The 24,402-nt window shown below is 40.8% G+C and overlaps 4 protein-coding genes across 7 annotated transcripts in view; 3 read left to right on the top strand and 1 right to left on the bottom strand.

Moving 5' to 3' along the window:
- Positions 1–24,402, bottom strand: part of LOC126867785 (TSC22 domain family protein 1) — a 203,165-nt gene that overhangs the window by 166,216 nt on the left and 12,547 nt on the right. The window contains exon 1 of one of the 2 annotated variants that reach the window (XM_050622718.1): positions 5,012–5,230. The exons of the other annotated variant lie outside the window; for it this stretch is intronic. The gene's annotated coding sequence lies outside the window, so the exon portion shown is untranslated. Of the gene's footprint in view, positions 1–5,011; positions 5,231–24,402 lie in introns of those variants that run through there. 2 annotated transcript variants of the gene reach the window in all.
- LOC126867825 (L-lactate dehydrogenase-like) lies at positions 5,509–9,027 on the top strand. Of its 3 annotated transcripts, none has more exons than XM_050622819.1 (5): positions 5,509–5,673; positions 6,782–6,911; positions 6,998–7,463; positions 7,668–7,909; positions 8,070–9,027. In XM_050622819.1, the coding sequence occupies exons 2-5, from the start codon at positions 6,786–6,788 to the stop codon at positions 8,232–8,234; spliced, it is 999 nt and encodes a 332-aa protein (XP_050478776.1). In that variant the 5' UTR covers positions 5,509–5,673; positions 6,782–6,785; the 3' UTR covers positions 8,235–9,027. The 3 variants fall into 3 exon arrangements, with proteins under 3 accessions (XP_050478776.1, XP_050478766.1, XP_050478761.1); XM_050622809.1 differs by having other exon boundaries at positions 5,612–5,755; XM_050622804.1 differs by lacking the exon at positions 5,509–5,673 and adding an exon at positions 5,764–6,289.
- On the top strand, positions 9,877–11,910 carry LOC126867883 (L-lactate dehydrogenase-like). Its single transcript, XM_050622934.1, has 7 exons — positions 9,877–10,063; positions 10,321–10,438; positions 10,563–10,736; positions 10,845–11,018; positions 11,152–11,269; positions 11,352–11,475; positions 11,663–11,910. The coding sequence occupies exons 1-7, from the start codon at positions 9,917–9,919 to the stop codon at positions 11,825–11,827; spliced, it is 1,020 nt and encodes a 339-aa protein (XP_050478891.1). The 5' UTR covers positions 9,877–9,916; the 3' UTR covers positions 11,828–11,910.
- The window catches only part of LOC126867749 (uncharacterized), a 41,319-nt gene continuing 30,374 nt past the window's right edge, over positions 13,458–24,402 (top strand). The window contains exon 1 of the mRNA XM_050622624.1: positions 13,458–13,862. Coding sequence (XP_050478581.1) covers positions 13,792–13,862 — 71 coding nt within the window. The 5' untranslated portion in view covers positions 13,458–13,791. The remainder of the gene's footprint in view (positions 13,863–24,402) is intronic.

Genomic DNA, 24,402 nt, shown 5'->3' with positions numbered 1-24,402 from the left:
GATACGTCGATACGTCGCGGGTATAAGTCGCTAAAGCTTTATGACGTTTCAATCATATTTTAAGAAAGATAAGCAAATCTGAGATTGTAAAAGCTTGATTACTTTTCAATTACATGTTAGGAACTATGTCGAGAGATAAGAGAACCTAATATTAGGTGTGGATATTTCATAGATTACCAATCTGACGACGACTGAGTTAACCAACGTGGATTTCAGGGATTGTATAATCCCTCGGTAAGCAATTGGACAAAAACAGCCAACTAATCGAATCCCTATAGATACACGTTCGCGAAAGTAATTACCTTCTGCAATAATGCGTCGTATGTACGAGATGAACGCGGTTGCATCCCTTAATACGATACGTGACCGTCTAGAGTCGGATCCCGACTTCGAATCTATCAAAATCGTAGAAAAAGACCTAATTCCAGCCGCAAAAGATAGCCGATTAATTCATATAATGGAAAAATGTTTCTTTATCCTAACCTTTAACCGATGAAGAAATACAAAAGCACTTTGTTCAACATAGCCAGGCTACTCTTTCCTCATCGTGTTATTGAACTTTATAACGATGGGCAAAAAGCTATTGCTAAAGTCTGAAGGTTGTGCTTGAGATAGCACAAGGAGATATACTTAGGACCTTTTGTAATGATCAATCGGAGTTCAATGATAACTGGGTTTTTACAATACAGAAATTACAGAATACTTCGACTAACGATAACGATTCCCCTTCACGAACTGCTTAATCGTTGTTATAATTTTCCATAAAAACAAATGCAGCAATGATTTCATTTTAAATTTCCAAACTGATATGAAATTGTCTTGACCGTATCAGTCGGGAGTACTTATCTCCTACTAGCTAAGCGATAACACATCCACGCATGTACGCTTCCTCCTTCTCGATCATGGTTCTTTGCAAACTCATCGACGAACGGTGTTTATAACCTGCGTGGATCGCATACTCGTGAAATTGCTGTCTCGAAGAGGTCAACACAGCCAAGATAATAAGACTAGGGGTTGTAATTCCAGCGGAATAATTTCTCTACGCGAGACCGGTATACGGCTGTTAGACGAGGTAGCTGATTTATGGCAGAATCCTGGATTACCGATCGTGAATAGTCAGATCCAGCTTTACCGTCGACGGTAAGCCGGCGGATAAAACGTAATCGAGAATGCACGCGCGGTGGATCGCGAGCCACGGAGCCTCGATCCGTGCTAGATTCCAGATTGTACGCCGATTATGCCCCGATTTCAGATTTACGAGCGAGCGAACCCGTTCCTCCGGCATTTATTTATAGTTACGGGGAATCACTTGTTGAGTTCACCGACGATCTACACCCTTTCTCTTTCAGTTCTCTATTTCTTTTGCACGCGTGAATGCACCTTTTAACACTGCGCTCATCCAACTGCGACCACCCGTGTTTAATGGATAAACGTAACACGGATCAAAGTAACAGGCTATCGGTCTTTTCGGATAATTTCATAGGAAATATTGCGTGTGACTACGTGTAATTACGTTCGTTTTACTGTGCTGTGTAAAAAACAGAGATAAAATAAATGTTCTATGAGCGAAGAAATATTTGATGTTGTTTATTTGGCTTGATATTACGTTAAAAAATAGAAATCAACAAGTTATTCAATTAAAGTAATTCTATTATCTATAAAATTAAATTTCCTACTTAAAGACAGGCTTAAAGCTACGTTTAATTCTGTTCAATGTGAAGATTATAAAAAAATGTGACCTTTAGATTATTTGTTGTTGCTTATTTCGATAAAATCAAAGTATTTTACCTTTTAATGGATTAAAGTATTTATCTCTTAAACAAGGAACACTTCAACGAATAGGATGTGGTAACACCCAAGGAATTCAACGTTCTAAAATTATCAGTCATAAGAGGAACGTTCGGGGCAAATATGTTTAGTATTTTGTTGAAATATTTGGCACAAGCAGGGAATAAATTTTCTCTCGAGTAGTAATCCAAACGAAGATTTGTTTCAGTATCCCATAACTTTGGCAAAACGCATAAGAACACGTACATTCTCAGAGGCAATCTGGTGTGTCGACAAAAACGCAACATTGTAAGATCTCCGCCCAAGTTACTGCGCGAGATTATACGCAGGAGCAATTTGTATTTGCCCTTTTAAGATTGAAACGGCTGCCTCTTTTTCTTCCCTCTTTTCATTCGCTGCTCGTTGCAACGATTACGAGATTAACGGTTGCAAGACATCCGGTGTGAGTGGCGACCATAGTACTGTTCGGGAGAAAGAAATAAAAGGGAAAAGCAAGGAAGGACTTATTTTTACAATTTCTTGGTCGTAGCACACGAGGGATACGCAATTAGTCGGTCGATATCACGGCGGTTCAACGGATCGATACCGAATTGCGATGCAATTAGCAATATCGAATCACGGGAGATTTACAAAGTCCGGTTTTCGGATGCTAAACCTCGTCGATCGCCTTGCAAAAATACGTTGTATCCCAAATTGAGGCTAATTGGATGATTGACTTCGCGCTTTATGCGATCGATTAATTTATCATGACGCGATTTAACGAAAGACACAAATGGAACTGTGTACGCGACTCTCTACTAATTGGCAGTAAAGTCGGCGAATGTGATTATCTTGGTATCATGTCGTAAAACACCGTAATTAACTGTAACGTATTAGAATTAATCTTATTGAACGGAGCGATTAAGTGTCATGAACTTTGATTATTGTCAAGATTATTGTAAAAGAAATGTTATATGCAGAAGATATTTCCATATATTAATTCGACTGAATCTCAGTATCTTCAGTATCTGAGAGAATTTAAAAAAGAAAATTATTGATAACGAACGTAACAGCCTTTTGATTACGGATTAATATTAAGGCAATGATCGGTAGCCGCGGGGGAAAAACAATTACAGGAAGAAATATTATGGGATTATACGTTCACGAAGACAACATTATCTTTTTGTGAGATAAACCGTACTTGAATTATATTATAAATGCACCTGTCTGCTTGTCACGTGATTCCTGCTATCTAGAAACATTCAAACGCTGTACTTATTGCGCAATTCGTGCAAAGTCAATGTATCTCTAATATATGCAGTGTATGATATAGCAGTTGTGTGATATAAGAATTCAAAAATTTATCAGCTATTGTAAAAATAATGAAAAATTAATAGTAATCTTCGTTTCACTATATTAATTCATGAATAAATTCATAAACTCCTAATTATCAAATCAATCTTCTAATACTACTTATCTATCAAGAAAATAAGAAGATGCAAAGATTCAAAGTTCTCACCGTCAGTAGAGTGAATGACTCGAATATCGCACTTCCCTATAAACACATGTCTAACGATTAGATAGAATATAATATCATATACGTAACAATATATCCGATAGAAGTCATAGCTCAGTCTTGGCCAATTACAAATTACATGCTATTTTGCGACAAGTTGCCCTATTTCGCGTACGGCTTTTACAGTTATGTGCATAGATTAATTTCGGACGTTGACTCTAACTCCTTCAACTCGTTCATTATGCGTGGCATGTGATGCGAAGATTATGCAACCATACGCAGTTCGATAGTAACACATTGTTCTATCAACTTAACTTTCAAACCATAAAAAAGTTAGAAGCGCTGCGTGTTCGCGCTAGGCAAATCATCGCTCAGGTTCCCTTCTAAATTTCTTTTCAATTTTCTCGCCAGTTTGAGAGAACGAAACGTGCTAGCCACGGCGATGCAAATGATTATAATTACGGGACGGATGGCGGCTCCGTTACTCGAGGAACGTCAATTTCATCCACAAGCATCTCTTTTTTTTTTTTTTACGCCGAGCGGCGGTCAAAGTTAATGCCCGGCGTGTAAAGAGCAATTGCAAAAACGCATTATCTCTATGAAATGTAGTAACCTTTCATCCCGTCTCCTTCCGATTAGATTATGGTAAAACGCGGAAAAAATTGCAGGTCTGCAATTTAAGCTTAATGTAAATAAACTAGGAAACATAAACGATATTCTGTTTTAAAGCGATATTTTATAATCTTTGAGAACGTAAGTAAGAGTATGATGGACGTCTTTGTGCATTTTTAAATATTGATCAATTTCGAAACCTAGTACAAAAATTACAAGATATTTAGTACAAATACATCTATATTTCGCAGAGATCACAAATATATTACTAAACTTCAACGCTTATTATATGGTTAAAAATGAAAATACCAAGATTATATTAGATATTGAGAAGCGGAATTCCTGTAATCCGTTAGACAACGAATAAAGAAGCAGTTAACTAATCGAGATAATTTTAATGTAATATTGCATCAAATTCAACGAAACTGAAAAACGTGACGCCTCTCACGTTTTTCCTTTCGTGACTGGCGCGAACACTATTTGTGTAGGCTGTAGAATCACGTGAGACGTTGGAGGAACGAAAATAACGCTCGAGAATACAAGAGAAGGAAGAGTAGATGAAAAGGTGCTTGTGATCACGTAGAACTTATAGTGACGAACATGTGAAGATCCGTTGCGTCATTCTCGACTGCATTCATCGTGGTATTCCTAAATATGATTCAGCTAAACGGAACACGTGACGATATGTGTATTCTCCAACAAACCAGCAGATTCGCGCAAAATGTACGCGCCGATATTATATCTGCGGCATACTATCGACAAGATTATTCGATAAAAAAAGTTGGTGGATGCTCTACTCTGATTCGAGATAAGTACTAGACGAGGTTTAATTTTTTGCACACGAGTTTTTAAATAAGTCTATTGTTTCTCGCGGGATTCCTCTTGTAGCAAATGTTGTTCAACGGGATTGGTCAATCCTAATCGTTTCATTCAATTGTCATGTACATTCCACCGCGATGAAACTTAAACTATGATTGCCGAGAATGACATCACTCTTTGCATTATCAGTTTTTGGAGCGACGATAATGAAAATTGGAGAAACAGTTTCAATAAAATTTCTGACGGATGAATCCAGACATACAAAATTAAGCTAATTAATAAATACAACATACTTACATATGTTCCCTAGAGTTTTAAAATCCCATTACCTCTAAAATTCCACTATAAAAATAATCGAGCGCGTCGATTAGATCCACAAGAACTCCCTTTTCAAATTATATAAATCTTTATGAAAACAGTTCGAGTAAATTTAACGCAGTACTAAGTCCAAACAAAATATCCAGTTAGATAGCATTCCACGGACCCCAATCGTATGTATTTTTAGTCCCCTTAAAACGACACACATCCTGAAAGCTGATTTTTATTAGCCGCGCAGTGGGGATCGAGAAGAAAGCACCACATGGATCGATAGACACTGTTTCTCGGGGAAAAAGGAACGCATGTTGCGTCATACGACGCGTGCGCAACGTCACCTTCAATTTCCGAAAATCTATGCCGCGATCTACGTACTTCGCCGCATCAGCCAAGTTACCGATGAATTCGAAATAACGTCCACGCGACGCGTGCACGATCGACACGTGACACGGGGTCAATGTGAAAATTTATCGGAAAAACCGAACGCGAATTTATCATTTCGGCGATACTCGGTTGTATTACCGGTTTCATCAGCCCCAACGCGCCGGCTGAAGCCTATGGGAGGTATAAAAGGCGGGGGCAAGGTCACCTTAGCAAACAGAAGTCTCTGAGCTGTCAGACAAGTTGGACGTACGGACCTCCTGGTAAACCGCCCAAATAACCTGCTTGGTGTTAGCTTCATTTCTTTCTCTGCTTTCTGTTTTTCTTTCTTAAAGCAACTATGAGGTTAGTGTATATATGTTTTATTCTTTACGTTCGTCGCGTTTCAAGTTATTATACGGCGAGATTAGTCGATGTGTCGATGTTTGAAAGTTAGTGTATAACGACGCGTCGTATAAGGATGAATCCTGTTACGCGATGTGGGGCACCATTCCCATAGAAGAAACTGGGTCACAGCACAGTTCTGTATTCCGTGAATTGTTCACTTGGTGATACTTAATTAACAGAATTAGTTCGCTCGTTTTGCTAGCGTATTCTAGCGGTGATGGGTACCAATATCTGTTCTCGATGTTGTTTGTAGTTTCTTAGTTTGATTTATTTGAGTAATTGCTTGCAGTTTCCTGTGTAACCTGCATTTCTATAGTACGTATAACTTTGAACGTTGGTACACGTGCTTGACGTACTACTAGTGACACCTTCAGAGCTTGCTTGTATTATCTACGTTCTACGTTTCATTCACGTAATCGATATAGTAAACGAATAGATAACTATGAACAAGGAAAAATGTCGCTTCCTACCTAGCTGCTTTAAGCCAAACTGGTAAAAATTCATTTCTAATTCGTCTAAGTGTAAATATATAAAGCGCCATGTAATTAAAAATTAACGACATTATTTTTATTGTATTCTTCTTTCTTTTTTTCTTGTTTTCTTCTTTTTCTTTTTTTTTGTGACTAACATATTCTATTTTTTCTTCCTCTATTCTTTGCATGAACGAAACGTATCATTTGGAAGATGGAGAGGTCACGAAATTTTCAAATTCTGAAATTTTCGTAACCTTTCCGGCTTTGAGAGACTGATAAGCAAAAAAATAAAACGTTAGGAATTCTTGCAATACAAGGAGTAGCTATTCTGACACATACGCTGATTGAAGCACATTTTTGTAACAATAGAACGTTTCTAAAATTTTCGCAATAGCATCAGCGCACGCTATGACCTTTTTGACCTTCATCGACCTTTGCGTGCAAAAAATTCAAAAGTAGATAAGAATCAGCTAGCCTATTACACATTAGACAATATAATAATTTTTTCTAGGAGAATGGCATTGTTGAAAAATAAATTATTAAACACGGTGATAGAGCCGGTTGCCACGGGAAAAAACAAAGTTACCGTGGTCGGCGTCGGCCAAGTCGGTATGGCTTGTGCTTTCAGCATCTTAACAGACGTAAGTTTTACATTCCGAAATCTGAATATTTATAAATTACTAAACAACAATCTACAACCGAAATTTGAATTTTTTTCGTATTGCAGAATGTTTCGAGCGACTTGGTGCTCGTAGATGTAATGGCGGATAAGCTAAAGGGAGAGATGATGGATTTGCAACACGGTAGCGCGTTCTTGAAAAACGCGAAGATCAACGCCAGTACCGATTACTCTGCTACAGCGAATTCTAGTTTATGCGTTGTGACCGCCGGTGCTCGTCAAAGGGAAGGCGAGACGAGGCTGGATCTTGTTCAAAGAAACACAGATATCTTCAAAGGCATCATCCCGCAGCTAGTCAAATATAGCCCGGACACGATTCTCTTAATCGTCTCGAACCCGGTAGACATTCTGACCTACGTGGCGTGGAAGCTTTCAGGCCTGCCAAAGAACCGAGTGATTGGAAGTGGAACCAATCTGGACTCCGCCCGATTCCGTTTCCTTTTGTCGCAGAAATTGAACGTCGCACCCACATCCTGTCACGGCTGGATTATCGGAGAGCATGGCGATACGAGTGGTACGTTGATGCGCAATATTCAAAGGTTGATTGGTTTTTTAGTGCTCACAGCTGATTAACGATTGTTATCTGTGATAAGGAAACAAAGTGTCGCGTTATCAAACTTAAATCGTAATTTTACCGAATTTTCACGTGAACGACGAGTGAAATGTATTTTTATAGACTGCTGGTAGTTTGTAATATTTGTTTCATTATTATTTTCAGTACCCGTATGGTCTGGAGTGAACGTTGCTGGCGTCAGGTTGCGCGACCTCAACGAAAACGTTGGTACGGACAAAGACACTGAGAATTGGGGTGAACTGCACAAACAGGTTGTAGATAGCGCATACGAGGTGATCAAACTAAAGGGTTACACATCGTGGGCTATTGGTTTGAGCGTTGCGAATCTCGCGTCTGCTATATTGCGAAACTCCAACCAAGTTCACGCCGTATCTACCATGGTTACCGTAAGTCGATAACTCGTGTTTCTTATATAAGTAACGCGCGATTGTAGTATCATCGTGGATTGCAAAACGAGTTGCTGAAACGTCTAGACGTTTAAAAAATTGATTTGTTGCTGAACTCATCGTTCAGTGAGCAATGATCCTCATATTCGATTATTTTCAGGGATACCACGGAATCAAGAAGGACGTGTTCTTGTCTCTGCCTTGCACCTTGGGTGAAAGTGGTGTCTCGTGCGTTGTTCAACAGAAGTTAACAGAGGGCGAGACTGCTCTTCTGCACCAGTCGGCCGATATGATGCACGACGTGCAAAAGGACTTAAAATTTTAAATAATTCGTTTCATTTTGCGCGTTGAAATAACTCTTTCTCCTAAACAAAGGGAATCAATCATCTTGTAACTCAATATCGTGTGTGTTTATGCACTCAAAGTATTGATTCTTGACAAGCACCTTTGGTTTCTACTTACAGTTTATTACTTAAGTTCATGTGGCCAATACTTAAGAGTGCTATTAAAAATATTTAAATTTTATTTATATGCATAAACACGCCAAAAAACACGCTCTGATTTGATGAATGATATAAATGATTCAACAATTAGAATAATCTTTTGTATAAAGAAAATATGTGTTCGCGTGACCACGAAGTATTAATTACTGTTGTATCGATGTTTAACATTTACAACAAATTTGATTGCATTCAGTTGGTTTAATACGACATTATATATTATAACGTACTAATTATATTATTATCATATATAAGTTATATGATACACTAATTCTACGATGTACGTAATTATGATTTGACGCAAGACAAGATACTTAATCGATAAGTCGAAGTACAAATATGTACGATAAACAATTATCAGCCACGATACGACTATCAGACAGAACTTGAAATAGAAATTTAAATTGATTCGTAATTTATGTTTATCTTATACTTGTCAGAGATATCAGACGATTCTCAAAATGTTCAATGTCTACCTCACGAAACTCGCATAGACTGATCTGTATTTTCATACGAAATCTAGAGTACTATTTCCTAATTGATCCTGTTATCAAACGTATCACACATTGTCTTGTATATTTATACCAGTGATATAATAAATCAATACTGTTTAGCTAAGCCAATGAAACGATTATTTTTATCTTAAGATTTGTCATACGACTGTTTGTTATTATAAGATGAATCTATCACAATCATGCGCTGAAATCGAATCCTTGTAACCATGGATTGTTTAACAATTGATAAACCGACGCAATGACGATTCACTAGGCGCGTTATGATCGGCAGCGCCTTCTTTTTAATGAAACGTCAATTAACCTTGTGCGATGTGACATTTTTCGCGATAGAGGGGACACGGGAATTAAACAAAATCATCAGGTGTTAGAAGCAATGGTTTTGTCGCGCATGCTGTCGATTTCGTCGCTGCCGGCATGTGTGAAATGTACGATATGTACGATATCGAGGAGAAGCTTTGCCAGCAAACACTTTCGTCGTAGTTTACCGCCAACGATACTAAAGGACATTTTCGCCGGTGGCAAGACGAAGAAAATCGCGTCCGCTGATTTTGGCAAAGACGCCACCGCTGGAAACGATTTACAGAGAGCGGTCAGTTTCGTGTAAGCGATCTATACTCCTTTACCTACTGACCGCTCTTTCTTTAACACCTATTTAACATTGGAATTCTACGTATAAAATGCATATCTCAAATTACTTCTTTGTCACATTGAAATTAAACAATTTACCAAGTTCTTTCTTAAATATTAAGTCAGTATAAAAATACGATCATTAAATATAACGCAAAGAGCCAATAAAGAAAGAATATTGAAAAGTACATTAAGAATTGGAATTCCGAGAAGTTGATCTTCATTAAAAATACATAGCTTTGGAATCGTACCAACAAGACTGTAGCCTCTTTTAAACGCAAAATACCACTCATTTCATATGTCGTAACTGGACAAATGCATCGTGAATGTCGAATTGACAGAAGGTGTACCAGTGTTACGATAAAATGATAACTTTTCATTTCAGACCACCATGTCTGAAGGAAGAGCTGCTTTGCAAGTTTGCGGAACCAGTACGAGATTGCTGTCACAAGGTGACGATCGTAGGTTCGGGAATGGTCGGCGTGGCCTGCGCGAACTCGCTTCTCTTCCAGGTACATCGGTACCAATCTTTTACATTTTTCGACCCTTGAACGACGAACTTATCAAACGTTCGAGACTATCGAGTTTATTTTGAACACGAGTGAAAGTTCGATAGACGTCTCACGTGGTAAATCCGCGGCAACTAAGTCCAGGAATATGACAGAAGTCCTGGAAAATGTCCTCGTGTTACATACACGTGCATTCTCGATAATGGAAAGTCACGTCGAGTCACTTGGGCATTTGTAATTTTTCCGTTGCTTCATCGCAGAACATCACCCCGCACATTGCGATAGTCGATGCATTCCCGAAGAAGCTGGAGGGGGAAGGAATGGATTTTAATCACGGCGCGGTATTTTTAGGAGATCCACGCATAGATTTCGACACAGGTAACGATGTTTACTTTAAAAATAGTTTCATCGAGCATGTGACAACTTTCACGACAAAGGTTTAATTATAAAGAGCGTGGTAAATGATTAAACAGATAGAGGAATAAGAAGAATGTTGTTTCAGACTTTTGTATTACAAGCAACTCGAAGGTGATCGTTATAACTGCGGGCGCGAGACAAAAGAAAGGTGAATCGCGGTTAGATTTGGTACAACGCAATTCGGAGATTATGAAGAACATTATACCTACTTTGGTTAGTTATAGTCCGAATGCTGTGTTCGTGATCGTCAGTAACCCAGGTTAAGTATAACTTAAAAAGAGAAATCTTCAGATTTATCTGTACAACGGAAGACAATACATCGAAGTCAATGTTAAGCCGCGAGTAGAAACGGAACTTTTACTTTCAGTTGACATTTTATCGTGGATAACGTGGAAAGTGAGCGGACTACCGGCCGGCCGAATAATCGGAAGTGGGACTAGTCTCGATTCAGCAAGGTTTCGTTACTTAATCGCTGATCGTATAGGGATAGCACCGAGCTCGGTTCACGCGTACATCATCGGCGAGCACGGGGACAGTCAGGGTGAGTTCGAAAATCGGCCACGTTTGCGGCGAATTCGACGCGTACTCTACGTGATCTAATTTTTTACATTTTGCCGGAGGAGAAAGCACACGTTACGTATCGCGTCTGTTTAAGTCCGTTTGACGTTTCCTAGTTCCACTCTGGTCTGGAATAAATGTCGCTGGTGTGCAATTTCGCGACATTCTGCCGAATATCGGCCTCGAAACCGACGAAGAAAGATGGTTCGAAATTTCCAAGGAAGTCGTCAGACTGTGAGCTCTAGCCTCCTGTTTCCTATTATATCTCAAATTGGTAGAAAGAATCGACAAAATGAATTTTTTCCTTGTTTTCCAGTGGCGCCACGGTTAGGTGTTTGAAGGGATATTCCAACACAGCAATTGGCCTTTCGGTTGCTCACATCGTAACGGCTATTCTGTCCAACTCGCAGACGGTTATACCGGTTTCAACTTTAGTTCAAGTATTAATTAAACTTTGAGCCTAAACTTTTTACTTAAACTGTGACTCAGATCGTACTTTGTGATCGAAGTCGATTACATAAAAATTTCAGATCAGACGTGATAAGGACTAGACAGTTCTACGCAGAAGATTGCTTTGAATCTTATAATATCCCTAGTCGATTTTGATTGGACATATTTCGTTTGTAGGGTCATCACGAAGTTTGTCAAGAGATTTTCTTGTCGCTGCCCTGTTCCATAGGTGAGAATGGCGTCACGAATATCGTGCGAATGCGAATTACAGAATTCGAGAAGAAATTGTTTCAAACATCAGCGAACGTTGTATACAACGTGCAAAAGGATATCAAAACGTGATCGTTCGAATCGTCTTTCTAAATAATATCGTATTGTTTAATTGTGATGATTAACTTTTTTGTAAAAAGTGTATTTAAATATATAATGTGCCATGCTGCTCGATAAATGATCGAATATTACATATTCGCGGCTTTCGATCGATTATTTCAACGAGAGAAAAATAACATTCAAACTACTTCCCCGACTTATCTCACCTGCAATCGCAGCCTGTCTCGAAGCACGAGTCAAATACGTGCGATGACGATGCCCGCGTCTACCCGCCTTTTTTTTCTCTCCTCATTTGTGAATCGCTGATGTCGTTTTCATCCAATCGATGACGTCAATGACCTATCTACAGATGTTCCGAAGAACATTAAAGGATATTTCGCCGATTTGCATACGCATGAGTTCCCTGAACTCATTCTTAAAACGATATTTTTTCAAATGAAAATTCAAATTCATAGCTCTGTTGTTGCATCAAGGATTTAAGTATTTCGCTAAAATTCAGCATTAGTACGCAATTTTCAGATTACGCGAATAGGTGCGTTCCCTATGGTACACGTAAAAAAGGCAATAGGTGACCGGTGGATGGTACCAGAAGGTCGCGATTCCGCCGCAGGCTAGGCCACGGCAAGGTGAGAGAACAGTGTGGAGATCGACCGCGAGATGTCGCATTGAAATGCTCGGGTAAGGCGACAGCCACACGAGCCGCGATGTTACAGCATTCGAACGCTAACAGTGCCGTAAGAACAGCGCTATTTTTCGAAGAATTCTCGTTTGAGACCGTTTGGAGTTCTCCGAACAAAATGTTGCATCGTTATAAAATCTGTTCGCAACCACAAAGATCTCGAGATTATCGAGAAGTTTGATGGTTCTAATCACCCGAGGAGATTGTCAGTTAAAGATTAATGAAGGGATAAGAAAAGAAGGATTAACGCGATATCTCTGATTTAAAAACGTAAGAAGGAGAAGCAGGAATTGTGAAAATAAGTAGTCGTCTTGATATCGAGCAAAGAAGAAAACACCAGGTCAGAAACGCTCTCCTTTTACTTGGTTCGAAAGCAGATCCATTTGAAAGGCGAGGCGTGTCATTGATTTTTAAAAGAATTCTTCGTGAATTGTGTCGTAACACGCGCGCGAATCCTTTTGTCGACCAATAGAAATTCTTTCGATCGTTTCGGACTGGACGCGTGCCTTGGGACCTCGACGTGTCTCCAGGAATCGTAATTAGCAAGGAAAATATTTTACAAACGACAATCTGTTTGCTTGGCAAACCGAGCCTGGAACTTATAGTTGATAAGCTTGACGAACCTTTGCTCGAGAGTACAGCACTGATGAATCTAATGAATTTTAATTTTAGAACAAAGCTTTCCAAAATATTAAAGTATCCGCTAGTACGCTTACTGCATCAATCAGTATTCTTAATACGATATGCCGTTTTTAATATTACCATGTTAACGACTTTTACCATCGATCGCGTCAAATACAGAGTCCACAAAAATTAAGATAAATTGTTATAAGAAAATAAAAGAAAAAAGTAATCTCGGCTCGAGTGTACAAAACGATCGGCAAAGGAGCAAGGTAACAAGACACGTTTACACGGTACTGAGGCCCAGGTGGAGGTGGTAGCCGGGCCCCGTTCTCTGTTGGTCCTGTCGTCTGTCAGTGGAGCTCAGTCAGCAGACAGTCGGTCCGTCCGGTCAGCTGGTTCCGTTTATTCGTGTTAGAAGCTTCCTGATGGTAAGCCGAACGTGAAACACCTGATAGAACCCGGTAATCGAACCTCGATCATCAAGGATTGGCGAAAGACTCAGCGGCCCGCGCGCCGTATGTGCGCGAGTGTACAACTTCTCCACCGGAAACACCAACGGCACGGTGCGAGGTACCAACTAAATCGAACGATAGGAACAAGTGGCGGAGGAAATCGAAACACAGGAAGAAGATAGAAACGCGATAGGGACGGTGTATACCTGGTCAAGTAGAAAATGACTATATCGTACGCGAGCGAAGTGCCAAACGGCTCCAGCTTCGGTTGCTTCTGGAGGATCCTGGTCAAGTGAGTTTACGATATCGATTTCTTTCCTCCGAACGATCGTTCGTTTCTTTACGCGAAATCAGACGAATTTTACGTTTCGTACACGCTATCGAGATTGGTCAGAAATTTGGTGACAGTGTGACAGGTTGAACAAATCTGATGCGCACTACGAGGCCTTAGCAACAAGTTTGTCAAGCTACGTTGTCTGTAGTTGTTTTCATTCTACTCTGTTCTCTATCCTCGATCGTTAGAACACCACTGCTCGCGCTATCTGCACTTTGTCCCTTCATCGACTCCACCACGTTCTTTGGTCGCGAGTCGCGACATTATCGTCTCGCAGCTCGGAACAGTAGGAAACAACGCGACACGGTAGGTTACGGACGGTTCTCGACACACACGGAACATCGAAAAGGTGGTGCTCTCACTTTCCTTACGGTGGATTAATTTCACGCTGACTACGAAAGAGGACGAGACGCGACGGTCTGTTCGACCGGTCTCTCTGGCTAAAATTCGTACACGCTCGCGTTCCTCTACGTAAAGTAAACGGAGACGTTCTGTAACGAGAATGGACTTGCAAAATTGTCACGATTCGTGATTCGTATTTTGAGCAGAAACGTATGAAAATAGCAAAGCGAGCAAAACTTTCGACACGCGTGCGCCCGAGCCAAGCGTTCCAAGATACTGGAGCACGCTTCTAGACAGTTTACATAGTCGGCATGCCATGTAAGACGAAGATATTGCGATATTGTGACCAGTGGATCGTTGTGCAACGTTTAACTTTCGACTCGATGTACTGTGTTCTCGATTTAGAGCCCGGCTGCATAGGAGGAGAAGAAGGAGAGGCTAGCCGAGTCCTTGGACAAGGATTCTGTAAACGCACGTGTAGAAAATAAGGAAAACCAATAACGTATAGACTTTTCTGATCGTTGTTCTATTTTCCTCGTTTTTTTATATTTGTCGTTCGATCGATTCGCTATCTTTACGAGCGATACGTTAGATGGTCGTGGAACAGGCTGGTACGCGTCGAAACAGAAATTGTCCTGATTTTTTTCCCTCAGAACGTACGGTTATATGAATCACAGTAGCGGAGCACGTAAAACCCGCTAGCACAGAAATGGTGCTCGGTCAACGCTTGCCTGTACGTTTTAAGGAAATAAGGTCGTCGATACATTGATTTTAGCCGTAACGACTCGAACGTTACGTGGAATATCGGTACGCTGTTTCTGTACTCTTCTGCCACGGGATTTTCGTTCCAGTTGTCGCTTACGACCAAATGAAACGGTAGTATTTGAATACCCCTATGTCGTGCCACGTTTATTGTGTACCGTTCAATTGTATTATATTATCTAGATACTGATTCATCTAACCGTACTCGATATGAATATGGACTTGTTCAAAGTTTCGTTTTTTTTCTTTTTTAACTTATTTATGTAAATTTTTCGTGTCGACACGATGTTGTTAGGATCTTTTAAATATTATTTATCGTCGATGGTCGACTTAATTTCCGTTTAGGAAAACTATCCATTCATTACACAACTTTGCTCAGAACTCGATGACATCAATGCTCGCGTAGATCCAATGACGCTAAATTATATGTTATACAATGAATCTTATGTAAATGTTCGATGATCATCTGTACAGTTAAAGACGGGTTTGTCTACCCGTCGAAGTCTAAACATCGTGCTAGCCAGAGTTCTCAGAACGGGACAACAGACGCACAGAATCACTTGATTAAATAGTATCCGTTCAACGGTATCGACATAGCTACATTTGTGAACGCGCGAAACGCAAACCTAAGTCTGTCAATAGACTGACGGAAGAAGCACGTGATGCACGTGTAGAATCACGAGTAAAATCGGTTTCCCCGTTTAGTATCTTGTCCAGATTTTACATCAGTTACGCGGAAATGTCTTTCTACGTGATACCAACATGACTCGACTTAATAATCGACAGGTGAAAAAAATCTATAATTTTCTATAATTTTCTGCGGTTGAAATAAACGACCGGGTATTAATCAAAGACATTAATAAAAATTTCGTGACGCAAGGTAAATTCTGTCGACGCAGAATCGCATCGCGAATTCCTCGCTCGTGATTGTTCGTGAAAACGCATAATCGTAGTCGGAATATCGTTGCATACGATTTGCAACGTCCTTGCCGAAGCTCGTTTATTGACATTTCCACGACCTTTAGAACCGTGGCGTTGGTGGATCCTCGGTTGATCTCGGTTTCTCTCCGGACTGTGGGCGCCAGCTTGAAAACGGCCTTAACGGCTTTCACGTAAGATCTCGCTTTCCTAGGCTCGTTACACGCCGCGCGACACACTCCTTGCACGCAGAGTAATAGCGACGACCGACGACTATCTATAAATAACCAGCAACTTCCAGAAATAGAAAACACTTTCGTGATAGCGCACGCAAAACGATACCGTAGTGTCACCGCTGGTATCTGTACGAATGCAATCTGTAGGTATTTCATGCTCGATTCAGAGGAGATATTGCCGTGTAGTTGGCTGTAATTTACCATCGAGCTCAGCAAGCTCAGAACGTTCACGAATAAGTACAATGTCCAAAAGCTAATTGTTTCGATATCGCTGTGCAATTCCAATATTCGTATTCGATCTTTCTCTTCTGAATAAGTATTGTATTTTCAGCCAAGGTACTTGACGTACCGTGTATCGTTGCATGCTGATTTACATACTGGCAGCTAAATCATTTTCGCAATAGATTATACCGTTGGCTTGCGAGGCAAACGTGTTGAACGAACCCAAAGAACAGGGGGACTTCTGCCGTGTATCTCAAGGTTGTGCCATTTTACCTTTTATTTCATCGTGTGTATACTGCAAATGTTCTTCGATCGTACGTACTCATCTACCAATACGCCTTCACTATAAAAATATCACGTAATAGAGAGGCAAAAAGACAAGGAATGGTCGTAAAGTGGCAGGCATACAGAAAATCTTGCAGTTTCAATATACGGTTCCTGATACCGTAGAGTTTCACGCTAGTCGAGATGGAACCGGCATGCGAGAAGCTTCTTTTTCTCGTGTAAGTCTTCCGGAACAGTCCATACCAGCTTTCCTATCCGCCTACCGGACTGGGCAACCAAAGAGAATGACGCGATCGAAGATCTATAAATACCCAGGAGAGTCCAGAACGATCTATAAATACAAATCCACTATCCAGGAATAGAAAATCGCGGCTGATTCTCCGCTGGGATGGTAATCATTAACCGTATGAATTCTCGAGGCTTGCCGATCTGTTATGAGGTTAGAAGCGTGGTCATTAAGTCGATTTCTGATTGACGGTTAGAAATAGTGCGTTCGCGTGTAGATTATGAGCTAGAAGAAGTTAAACCGACCACTACGATAGACACGATAGGCAACGGTAGAAGTTCGCGGGTGTTTATTTTTCTGATGTTTTGCCAGGTTTAGAATCCGAGCATCGATATAGAGCCACCAACGTGTATACCTGTATACACATGGACGCGTAACAGTTGCGCCGATCACGCGCGCTAAATAGGCCTAGCGCGTGAACGGAAGAACTATGGCAGCGAATCGCACGCGTGAAAGCAAGAACGGTTTTCACGGTGCACGGAAGACTGACCAAGATAAAGCGGCAGGATGACGATATTCGTCTGCAAGCTCGCGAAAAAGTGAAATCCAGGAATTCTTGCCTGATTTCAAATGACTCGTCATATTTCTCGTTCGCCGCGGTTCTTCTCGATCCCTCATCGCCGGCGCCAACTCGGAAATAGAATTTCTAACGGAGTGAAATCAATTTAGCATACCGAACGAAACACCGTGCGCACTTACTTTACGAAAGCATTACCACGTAGAATTATCTGTAAAAAGACGCACAGCGAGAAACTCTGTCTGATTTCACGTGGAAAATATTTCCCATCCGATGCTGATAACTCGAATCGCGCGAATGGCGATAAAACACGAAAAGAGAGAATTCCTACCGATAATCCATCGCTCATATACATTCGTAAACGTTACAAATTGTGCTAAAATTCTTTGCAAATATGAAATTACTTGCAGTCTAAATATCAAGACGACGACGATCGGCGACGATCGAACAGCCGAACGCGACAACTTTCTTCGATCGGCGACCGTGAGGAATCGTGCAATGGCGCGAGCTCGGGGAACTAGGCCATTGTCTCTCAAATTGGACGATCAGGAGCGTCTCATAAGAATGCAAAAAGCCGGGATCGGTTAGTCCGTATTGCAGCGGCGCGCATCGGTGGTCGGCGGCGCGTCGAAACGACGCTACCGATTGGTCACGTTCGTGCTCGTGTGTCGCGACGACACACCGTCCTGTCGTGTCCTGTCGTGTTGAGTTGTGTCGAGTGGTGCGCGCCTCTCTCGCGAATTTAACGCTGCCTCGCGCCGTCTTCGTTTCTTTCACGAGGCTGCATCGAACCGGGTGCACGAACGTTGTTGCATTCGCACTATGCCGAATGACAATGAGACACAGACCGCGCACCGCACACACGCTCCTAGTGTATGACACACATTTCGTTCACCTCTCTTGTCTTCCGCGGACTGCAGCGGGTACTAAGCGCGGACGCGCGCGCGTTTCTCGCACGCCAGAGTACAGGTGTGTGTACGTGCACCGGATTGCTTGCGAGTATGTTTGTACTTATGCGAACGCGCTATCGAACCTCCTAGAAACATCGGGTGGACCAGAATTCCCTTCCTTCTTTCCAGGATCATCCTGGAGCAATTTCCTTAATAATTTGTGCGTTCCGAGAATTGCAAAATAAATTAAATTCTGGTAATATTTGCGAAGTTGAAGCCAAATTTTTGTTTGCCCTTGGAACACAAACACAAAGCCTGTGGAAGTACAAAGAACGAGCGAGAATAAGTGTAAAAGTCTTACACGTATAAGAACTGTTTAATTGTTTCCATGCACTTCTATTCGCGACCATTTGTTTTCCCTCATCAGCAAGGATTGTATGTGCACTTGCTTGATCATTTCCTGGAAGAAACTGAACACGTCTAAGAAGAAACAATTTAGTCTAACGATTTACAGTGTCAGATGCTGGCTCAAAAATTGATTACAAACTTTTCAGTTCTTTTGTGTTGCAAAATACCTATTACCGACTTCTATAGTTGACGTCAATTATTCAGAAGTCACTACAACAACCCATTTTTCTATTCGCTTCTTCTTTTTTACCGCAAGATACTCGATGCCTACATTAATTTACAAGCTTTGATAAATCAGAAAACTATTGTATCAGGAAGTAGCGTATTTTCACAATTTCTGAGACTATTAACAGCGACATAAATATTTCTGTCATAAGAGATATTTCATAAGAGTTATTCCATTAAAATTTACTTTCGTATGTTGCACTTTGACTTAAGAAAGTCCTGCGATTTGTCTGATCTGCATCTCAATGCTTGCAAGAGGGGATAGACGTTTTTCGGGCGGGCACAGGCGCGGAACAAGAACAGGGAACTCGTTTTCTCTTCCGCGAAGACACTTGTGAATAGTTTCCATTGGTCCTTGATCGGGCCGCAGAAGAGTACGCGTACGCGGGTTAAACGACACGACACAGGGACGAGCGAAGCTCCTTTGCGAGGAGCAATGGCGAAATAAACGTTTTACTGCCAGACGTGTGACGGGTACTCAGCTTTGCTCGTTTACTAATTAAAATGTGAAACCGTCCCCGAGATCACAGCGTGGCCGAGGCTTACCGGTCGTATCTTCTGCTCCTCGGCAGTGAATATCACCAGCACCTGCCTGCCTTCGAATGCGTATTGCCTTTTGGATGCAATTGGATGGCTCGTGGATTCTGATTTACTTAGTCGGGTCTGTCATATTTCAAATGTTCAAGGAATCCGCGTTTTCTCAAAGATATGGAGTTCCTGGTATTATCGATGATAGCTGTTTCAGGTTAAAGATAATATTGAACAGTTTATTCTATGAACAGAATATTATATTTTCTACTCAAGGGAGAGATTTTTATTGCCTTCTGAGAATTTTCCTGACATAGAAGGATCAAGATTGCTTAGTAAATCTGGTCTTATGTGAGAAACCGTTGTTATGTTTATAAAATTGCTATGTTACATTATCTAAATTTTACTCTTATCTATATCCACGACTGTTCTATTACATAGCCCAATATCGTATTAATTATGCAACTTAACTTAGTACTAGATTCGTTTCTTCTTCAAGTCGGACGTTGCTATAGAAATTTATGTTTTCAAAATACGGCACATAGAATAGAGGAACGAGAATCTCTATTGTTTGGACAGAGGGCCAATTTCACGTGCACGGAAGCATCGATATCAAGGAAGCGACCGAGAAGTTTGCCAAAGTGAGGACGAACGAGGAGCATCACTCCGTGGAGCGTGACCGGCGTTAGTTATGCAACGTTTTGTAGCCTCGCGTCCTTGTTGCCCGCATTGGTATTATCTTGCTTAGAGCGAGGAATCAATTACAATTTGTTGCCTTGATGATGATTTTCTTGCCGAAAGGTGAAGGAGACTACCGACCGATCAATATGCCGATGAGGCTTTTCAGAACGAGTCAAATGATTTTCATTTGATCGACAGATGCAAAACGAGGTCGTTGGAAAAGTCGCGAGACCGAGGAGAAACTTCTGTCTTTCTCTGTCCTCATAAAGAAAAAGAGGCGCCACTTGTTTTAACTAAAACACTTGCACAGTAACTCTTGCGAAATACGTACGAGCTAAGATATAATCTCGCATATCTGACAGAGACGTCTTCCACGCTATTTACGTTTCGTTGTCCTCAACAAGGAACGTTTTAACTAACAACCTACTTTGTACCAGTATTGAGACCCCCGTATAGATGAACGTGTAGAAATAAAAATAACGATTAAAAAAATATTCAGTCTTCGTCGAACCTCCTGAAAATCAGTAAGTCAAATGGAACGACGAATTCGTGAGTCATCCCATGAATATCGACGAACCACCTGATCGTACCCAGAATTGACCTTGCGTGTGGCATTTATTCGACTCCACGTTTCCTTAAAATAAAATAAACAGGAAGATCCTCGGAAACGGCAGATAGCGAGTACGTATCGAGCTCATCAATAAACAAAATAAACTCGTATTTTCTCTATGATTAAGAAATTCGTTGATCGTTCGAAACTTCCGCCGTATTGGAGCAGAAGTATTGATAAATGATCATCAGAAACGAAAAATTGATCAGTGTAATATTTTTCTTCTGTTCGAACGACGATAAAAGACATGATACGAACGTTGGATGTTTGGCACGAATAGCGTGAGCTGAAGCAGCCAAAGGCACTCACGCAATACCCGCGAGTACCTTCCACGCATAATCGACGCACTTCTCGCACCTCGGTTCGAGATACAAGGTTGCTCGTAACTGTGTCACTGTCAATCAAACTCATCGGTATGTATAACGCTCATCTAAACACTAGTCAATATGCGATTTAATTATTCTCATGGTCTGAAGAACGGGAAGAGAATGTGTCGTTCCATTCTATAATAGGGAAAAAGAATTTAGTACGAGTATCTGGTAAGAAATGCATTCCTCTTGACATTGTCGGCATAATAAACCGTCAATGTTTGAGTACTCTATTACTAGACATCTTTTGAAGGTGTTTTGTAATGCCGAATAAGTGTTTGATCAGCGGTCAACAGCCACTTAGGAACCACTTATGATAATCAGGCGATCAATTCATTCCAAAAATTCTTCGAATTGTTTGGAACTGATGACACTTACCCATTAACAGGAAGACAGCAAGTCTTTATTCTTTGATCACATCATCGACACTCGAGATCGTAAATCGTAATCTACAGGATCGTTTCCTTCTACGACTAGCCGGTTTGATTTACCTTTCTGGAATTAATCGAGAAACGTTCATCAAATGGCATAAACTCGTTAGTAATGCAAACAGTAGGATGGTTCGCGTTTCTCGCGTGATTCTCTAGCAACTGCATATGTCTTGTAGCCCAGCGGAGCGTAATTTTCAACAGTCGAATCAACGTTCTTCCTCACAATGCGATTAATTAGCAACCAAATGGTCGATGCTAATCGTCCGCCGCGCTTATGTAAACTGGCCATGCCGCGTACTTCCGCAATTGCTTTCATGGGATTATAGCCAGCGTCTTCTGATGGAGGAAATTACGTCGAAACCGTGTTTTTTTTTTCTTTCGGAATTCTGCTATCGAATCTGGTTGTATCTTTAGAGATGATGATTTCGAGATATCGCGTATTATGCGTCTGTTCTTGACGCAGCCGCATAATGGGAAAGACCCAATCCATCAGAATCGGAAATAGGATAATCTTATTTCTCGAGAGTTGCTTTGCATTTGTTGGAAAAGATCGATTCTCCTCTTTTCATATTTACAAAGTGCAAGCAAGTTCCTACATAATTATGAAATCAATGCATTTGAAAATCTAATAACTCAGTTGTCAAATTAGAAAACACGTTTAAAAGCTATTGCCAATACCTGCATGCACGCGTTGACGTTTGCATGCAACGATGTTTTTGTTATTGTCGAAGACAATCGTGTGTGATTACAGACGCAAATCGGTATCTGTCACTGGTGATATAGTGATGCTGAGTTAACAGCGAGAAGATCGAAATACATCTATATTATTCGCTAATCCACAGCTTCATGTCAGTATCGGTTCTTCGACCACCTGTTCCGAGTTGCCTTTCGTAACAATACTTATCGAGATTCGTTCTCGTTACGAGACCGACCGCAACGTTCGTAGGCGGATGAGTTCTCTTCCTGGTACAAGATCGCAGCGTTGAATCACTTGCTACACTTGAAGTCACTTTTCAGATTCTGATCTTGTACAGTGATAAAAATACACGAGTCTGTCTATTTTAACTTATTACCAAAATGCTAATCCGTTATTTACTAATAAGAAATTCTATATAGAATAAAGATACGTTGACAAACAATCGCAAAAGTTCTTGCATCTTTCGAATTCCTTTCCGCTTGAACTTTCAATGAATAGCTCCGCATATTTCAAAGCGGTCACGTCTGGCTCGTTCAAAGGTTCGAGTAAATCGGCTCCGAACACAATTCATATTTCTCTCAAACGGCCATCACGATGAGAACTCCATAAATCATGCATTGAGCTGCGATTTCAACGATCCATAAATCATTGGAAACGCCTCGAAGAAGGTGGTGCTTCTGCCCAGCCAAGGATCGTTCAGCGAGCCACTGTTCATCGTCGTGGATCCACCTTCCTCGGTTATTGTCTTCCAACAAATGGAAAAAAAGATCTTCGAACGGATAAATAAAAAAGATAGAGTCGACGAGTCGCGAGGAGTTCGACTAGTTATCGCATTCCACCTCACGGAACCGTAGTTGGCTCGTCTACTATATCCCGAGAGGCTCGTTTCCTCTACGTTCCTTTCTTGCTCGACCAGAAGCTTCGAGCTTCTTACAAACGAAGCGTTTATAGAAGCGCTTAAGCGTACTTTAGCCTCTAGAACAAGAGAATCCGTTTGCAATGCTCGTTTTAGCAGACGTTAGCATAATTCAATGCAGACCTATCCTTCAATGTCGGGTAAACGGATCGGAGCAAGGAACTATCGTAAAATACATTTCGATCGGATCTAACAACGAGTGAACCTTGCACTCATCGATACACCGTCGTAAAGATTGCAGGAAATACATTTTTAATCTCGTGATTCAGCCGTCTGAAAGCTTAATTATGCAACACTGTTTCCAGCAGATTTTTCTGTGCACTCCGTACAGCGTTCTGCTAAGATATCCTTCTAATAAAATGAAGCTGGGTAATTTCTTTCTGAGAAGTATTTATGCAGTTTCAAACATAAAAAATGCGATTAAGATGTTTATCGAAGCATTTGGAGGGCGTAGAGAAGGTACGTGTAGGCTTCAATGACCGTGACCATGAAAAACACAGGAGGAAACGGATATCTCTTCATCGATGGCTTGATGTATTGCAGTGGGATCATGACGAATTCTAAATACGTAGTTGAAATCACCAACTTTAGAACAAAGAATCCATCGGTTCGAAAAACAAATAGCGTACCAGATTATAATGTCTTTATATGAGAATGCAATTTTGATGTTACGTCTCATTTCCCACTGCACTCTCCGTAGCGGGAAATTTTCAAAAGCGCATTTTACCACATCCCTTTGGTCTAACTATCCAATTGGTCTCAAATGTTAAAGAAATCTTTTTTCAACATCCAGCAAGAAGAATCTAAATGGATGGATTATGTCATTGAAAGAACCCTAGTACCCATCAGCTTCTTTGAATAAGAAAACAAACAATAAGACAAGTTCCCGCGGCCATTCATAAATAATTCACTAACGCTTGTAAAGCACGTACAACCTAGAAAAGATGGAACAGGCGATTCGACCATGTTTCAGCATCCATGTCGTGATTATTATTTCACTTCCGCTTTCGTATCGCACGAACGAGCCGTTTTGGTAAATCAGAGTGATGTAACTCTTGCTCGAGAGCGGTGCAAAAACGTACGCTCGTGTGAATTCAGCGAAGTGCACGAAGAATCCGGAAAGATGGAGAGAAACGAGAACCTAAGAAACAAAATCGTAGAGAGAAGTATAATGTA

Source organism: Bombus huntii, chromosome 1 (assembly GCF_024542735.1).
Source record: "Bombus huntii isolate Logan2020A chromosome 1, iyBomHunt1.1, whole genome shotgun sequence".
Lineage (NCBI taxonomy): Eukaryota > Metazoa > Arthropoda > Insecta > Hymenoptera > Apidae > Bombus > Bombus huntii.
This window is presented reverse-complemented; position numbering and strand designations above follow the sequence as displayed.